At 33.6% G+C, this 6,422-nt stretch overlaps 1 protein-coding gene across 1 annotated transcript in view; it reads right to left on the reverse strand.

Annotated features, from left to right (window-relative positions):
- The window catches only part of LOC109828004 (ubiquitin-conjugating enzyme E2 2), a 10,836-nt gene extending 5,136 nt beyond the window's left edge, over nt 1-5,700 (reverse strand). The window contains exons 1-5 of the mRNA XM_020395031.1: nt 5,495-5,700; nt 4,848-4,981; nt 4,720-4,745; nt 3,419-3,508; nt 405-493 (exon numbers count right to left, since the gene is read on the reverse strand). Coding sequence (XP_020250620.1) covers nt 405-493; nt 3,419-3,508; nt 4,720-4,745; nt 4,848-4,972 — 330 coding nt within the window. The 5' untranslated portion in view covers nt 4,973-4,981; nt 5,495-5,700. The remainder of the gene's footprint in view (nt 1-404; nt 494-3,418; nt 3,509-4,719; nt 4,746-4,847; nt 4,982-5,494) is intronic.

Here is a 6,422-nt window from a genome sequence, read left to right on the forward strand (position 1 = left end):
CAAATCAGACCTAGCCCGGCCCTTAAACCCGACAGGTCGAGTCACGAGCCTGAACCAGCCCACACCCACTCCTAAAGTCCACCTATGCATAATTGTGAAATGTTTAGCTCTACCTTCTAACTTCCAAATCAGTGTTCATTAGAGCATGTAAGTCTGTGTCAAGTGTTACGCGAATGCTTCTAGGCTGCCTTTGCCCTTTTGAGGTGACTAGGCGAGCATTAGAACACATCAAACAGCCTTTTCAAACATTGATTATTTCTTATTTTACGTGATAATGTAAATTTTTCAGTGTAGTTCACACCAGCCATGCACGCTTTCAAAAAATTACGTATAAGACAATAAAAAGTGGTTTATGAACAAAAATTCATAAACACATGAATGAAACAGAAGATTCTAGCACACACCTGGATTGATGTGAGTATTGCAGCGACATCATATATAGGGCTCCACTGATTTTGTAGAATATCCAAGCAAATACTTCCATCAGCGTAAACTACAAAAGTAAAAGGTTAGAATGACTAGTAATGTCATCTACCACTAAAGACTGGCAGATATCAACTAGCAAATACAAAGACAGCAAAAGCTGCAAAGGGAGTAGAAAATACAAAATGGTCACAAACTCACAATACTCATGTCGACATCATAAAATAAATATTGATAAACAATCGAAAGAAGATCATCCAAACCCTTTTTCACTTAATTATATAACGGATGGATGATGAACATGCTATGCTAATAACCTTCAAATCTACATGCTTACTAAATTTCTGGACCCAAATTTACTTAACCATGGTCAATCTTTCTATTTTACCCATCGTAGGTCTAAAATTCCACACTGTATGCTTTTGAAATACCTTTCGATCTGATATAATGATGTAATACCTCAACTTGACTGAATGATGTGCTCCGCATCCATTATCTTTTTTGAAATCCTTTTAATTATTGAAAAGAAAAAAAAGTTAACTTAAGCTCCCCACCCACTTTTTGCTTAAGATCCAAATCCTCCTCGTTCCCAGAGGAGTTTGTTACTGCATAGCCTATTTTAGGTGATGGAATGGCTAATAGACTTAGAAGCTAAGTAGCATCTTTGTATTGAGGATTAAAATTTTAACTGAATAGAAAAAGTACAATATTAGGTTTTTGTTTGTAATTTGGGATCATTAATAAATTCAACTAGTTACTGCTAAAGACTAAAAAATATAAAATATAAAGTGTATTTTAATATTTAATACATGCTCCTTGTTCTATTCAGGATTAAAATATTTAGAATCTAAAGGATTACCTAAATATTTATAGAAACATGAAAATAAATATCTAGGTGCAATTTTTAAGGGGGAATGGCTAAAGTTACTTGTTAAGAAGTATATTTCAAAAAAAAATGTAAAGAATTTGGAACCATAATTTGCCAAAGATGTAATTATGTAAGTAAATGTTGAAAAAGGCCTAAAAGGAAAGGAATATCAAAATCTTCACAAACATTAAGACTAAGTGCTTATCCTTTTAGATTTACAGCCATGTCTGACCAAAAATTACTATATATCAAAATTTCCCCTTTTTAAACTTTATGGTTGCATTTATCTTGTATTCAATACAATGTTTTAAATATCGGCCAATAAACCGATATTATCGATGATTTATCAGTTTTGGGGGTCTTCCGCTATAATAAGTTCAATTCTAAATCGATTATCGTTTTTTGGATGTTTATCGCTAATAAATGTGACAATAAAACAGCCTAAAAATTAGAATTATCAACCTTTAGTTTGAATTTTGATTTCAGGTAATAAGTTCCTATTCAATGCGCTTTAAACCCAACCCGACCTGAGTTTCTATCATTAGTTAGTGATCCTAAGCATATCTATTTATATTTTGATATGTTTATATTTCATTAAGTATGGTTAGATCACATTTAGAATATTATATTATGTATATCACCATTCAGTAATGTCACTCCGATAAATACTACTATCCCCGATATCCGCTATCCGATATGGAGTTTGATAGTCTAATAAATCCCCAATGACCGATATTTAAACCTTGATTCAACATGAACAGTCAATTCCTGTGCGATTTCTAAAAAAGCTCCAACAATAGTGTGCAATTTTTGGCCTATGCATTAGTCCTTGTTCATAGCATGAAAGCATCAGAATCTATGAATTATCCAAATGTGTAAACCTCAGCACTAGATAATAATTATGTATAGATAAAAGGATTAACACCTAGAGTACTCATATTTCATTACTACCTCAATAGACAGGAATTAGTGAGCAGACTAACGAAACTATATAGAAGAATCTAGGCGTCTATGTTATACCATACCCAGCACATACCCGTACCGGTACCCAAACACCCTGGACAGTCCTTGCATTTATGCATATATTTATTCGGGCATGTGCTCAATTATACAATACAGTTTCTTACTTTAAAACACTTGTCATACATTTTTTCCGACATATCCTACACTTCATATCCTTTTCTTGAAACTCGTTGGACATAGGTCAGGTTCCGAATTATGATTTTGAAGGGTCATTTGGATGTCTAGCTCAAAAACTAGTGATTTTTCAATTTATAACCCACATAATAAAAGAAACATAAAGATATTATAGGAATTTTAATTCTCATCCTTGTTCTCATACAAATTATTAATTCCCATATATAATGTGTGTAAATATTTATACAGTCGTGTCCCTATACCCTACCCTCTACAAATTTGCCGTGTAGCATTAAATCTTCATGGCTCGTGTAAAGGAATAATAAAGCACAACCTAGGGTATGAAAGGTCACTATATAGCAGACTGACGAGGCGAAAGTTATTGAAATTACTGAATGGCTTCAGAACCCCTCTTCAAAATGCACATGTACCCCATACGTAACTGCTACATGATATATAATACTCACTTCAGATTTGTCAGTGAAAAAAAACCCAGAACTATCATCCAACAACTAAGATTATCTAAACTTTTACATAATAATGAGGTAAGGTTCCATGATAGATTTGGCAAATTTCTACAACAAGCTAGACCACTTATCAACCTCATGTCAACTCTCTAATTAGTGCCAAATGTCTAAAGAAACCATATACAAGAGGATGGCTTCCACATATCCAAAACCTCTTGAATCCTACTTGGATCTGCACTATATTCTTTCAGAATAAAGAAGCAAAGCTTCCAAACTTCATTGAATAACTATAGCCTAGAAGGACAAAGTTGCCAGGTTTTGTTATAAGGGACTGCGTTCAAGTCTAAGCAAACATCAACCAAGAGTCAACCACAACACACTTCCCAAGCTACAATAAGAATAAATAATGCTCAAACAGTCATGTTTTGCATTGATGCTTGTTATAGTCAGAACAATTTTATGCTAAAATAAGTTGGCGCTCGCAAAATGATGATTAAGATGTGATTTGCACATGACTACTTACTATTTGGATGGAACATCCGAGAAACAAAGCGCACAGTAGGTGGTTTGTTAGGATAATCCTCTGTAAATTGAAGTGTTAATTTAAACGTACCTGGGAAAATCATCATAGAAGAAAAAGATAGATAAGACATAAAGTTAAGGAAATCAAAAAATAAGTAACGCCATTGTGCAAATGACATCTGTTTCTATAAGAAGTAGCAATAATGGATAATGTCCGAACCAAAAACATTATATCAGCAAGGATTATATTGAAAAGCAGAAAGCAAAGGCATTTGAGAAAAGCAACAAACTAACCAGCATAGTACAATCCTACAACACCTGATTATCCTAATTGAAATCCAAAATTGAGATGCATATACAATAAGATTTCTGCACAAACTTGCTCGCTTAAACCGAACATCAACTAAATTGTTGCATGATCAGGATTCCATGCTGACATGTCAATTTGCCCAGATTCCAACTTCCACAACTTATCAACTAGATCCTTAGACCTCACTAATTTCCAAATAACACTGTCACTTGTTGCTGTGAAAATATGAAATGAAACGAGTAGGAAGATGACCATGAATGCCAACTTGGAAGATGCATCATGTACAATTCGGGATAGGTCACATCATAGCTAGTGTTGATTTGGGTTATCTGTCTATGTGAATTTTAAATCCAACTTTTAGCTAGTTAGCATGAACTTAATGCCAACAACATGAAATGCCATCCATATATACTGGGAGCGCCAAAATAGACCAAAAAGACAAGATTTCACAGCTTGCAAATGATGCGAGAGAATCCAGACACAATGTCACTGTGTCATAGTTATTTTTTAATTTAGTAGCAAGACTCATTTAATTTCAGCTTTAGGGACCAATATGGTGATGATTGGTTGTCTTGGAGAATTTAGAACAAAACTTATGTCGTAGAAAAATGTTATCCATATAAAGCAAGAAACATAGTAATTTGTGGTTTAAGAGAACTGACAGCGAGAAATGGGCATAAACAGTCATAGGATACGCAATCAGTAGGTTGCAACTGAATCAGCAAACAAGTGAACCGTGAACGTTTGAGATACTTGTATCAGTCATGATGGCAGGTTATCTAAATTGAAAAGAGACACATGTGCAACAAATACACCTAAGCAAAAATAAACTAGGAGTTGGCAACCAAACATATTCAAAATAAATGATGAAAATATGGAGCTAAGTGCTGCTAAAAATTTCAAAAATCACAAGTTGTTTTCACAATAACGATAACAGATGACAAACAAGCTTTTCTCGCTGAATCATTGCCTGAACAGTTAAATTGCCTCACCTCCATCCCAAGGAGTGTCATCAGGTCTGCAATCCAATGAAATAACTCAAAAAGTGTCACCAAAAGTAAAAAAATTCCCCTTAATTGCAATAATGACAATAGCAACAAAGCCTTTGTAAGTCTCTTACCCAAATATGACAGCGTTCCAGAGCATGATATTATTGTCCTGGGGAGCACCACTTATACCAGCAGGAGGATCTTGCTGCAATCTCTTGAAGTCCCTCATCAGTCTCTTCCTTGCAGGAGTCGACATCCTCACCAACTAAGATTCCGTCAAAAGAAAACAAATAGATGTAAGAAAAGATTTAGCACAGTAAACAAAATAGATCAATACTCACACGAAAGTAACCCAATTGTCATGAAATAATGACTGCCTGTAGCCACTAATTATTGGCATCGGTGTCAAAGAAATGAACTTTAACCAAGCTTAACTGAAATTGAGTCCACCGAAACCGGAAATTCAATTTTAATATATGCTAAATTGCAAAATTATATTCAGATTCAATGCATTATTTCAATTTTTATATTAAAATTCTGCAACACCTTCCCCCTAATCAGATAATCACATTTGAGCAACAACTAACGTCCATTAATCAATTAAATTCACGATAAAAGGGAATCCGTACAAATATATCAAGAACTAAAATGAATCCATGGCGATCTAGAAGAATTTATCTTAAATCAACCGATTTACGCTGAAACTTCCGATAAAAATCTCAAATCGGACTTATTAAACGTCTAGAAACATTAAAAACAGGAGGATTCAAGAGCTTACCCGAGATTGGATGAGGATGGAGGGATGCGGGGATCGATAGGGTTTTCCTCGATGTCGAATCCAAGTTTGCTCTCGGAATCGGAGAAGATCGCTAGGGTTTTGAGGCTCTAGAAAGTTCGGGAGATCTCAAGATCGAGGGAGAGAAGAGAGGCTCTAGGGTTGGATGATAGAGATGGACTGATGGAGATGTAATATGCGGGTTGAAAACGCGGCTATAACCCGCGAAATGAATTTATTCGTTTGGACTTTATTTGCAAATCTATTAGTCTATAATAATGGTAATAATGGGAGGATCTAAAATTCATTATTTATGTTACAATAATGGAATAGTAAATTATTACTGTAGCATTATTGCTGTAGTTCGACGGAATACTGTAGTATTTTTTAAAAAATATTATTATAACACTTACAAAGACTGTATTTAAATGGAGAATTACTGTAGCGGAAATAAAAGAAATAAGGTCATGCTTTGCACAAGGTGCACACTAGTGAAAATTATAGCCAAGTAAATTATTGTTTGCAATAAACCATAGTTTCTTTTTTTTTTCCTTTTTTTAAGCTTAGCAATAAGCCACAGTTAACCTTCCTTGTGTTGCAAATGAAATTTTATTTTGCAACTTCTATAGCAACTTTTCTTTATCTTTAATAACTCTAAAAGACCTAATTAATATATACCTAAAAATGGCAAAATTACCATCTTAGTATATTTTGTTGACATATATTTTTTTATTTCAACATATTTTTAATCTATCTATATATACTACTACTTATAATTGATAATTAATCATTTATAATTTATTTATTATAATAAAATAGAAAACAAGTGTCAAAATTTTTGAATGTCTATTTTGCCCCTTTTAGTTTTAATAATTTCCATCACATCCCAATACTGATAATTTCCTTTTAAATTAATTGAAATAATTATCAT

Source organism: Asparagus officinalis, chromosome 1 (assembly GCF_001876935.1).
Source record: "Asparagus officinalis chromosome 1, Aspof.V1, whole genome shotgun sequence".
NCBI lineage: Eukaryota > Viridiplantae > Streptophyta > Magnoliopsida > Asparagales > Asparagaceae > Asparagus > Asparagus officinalis.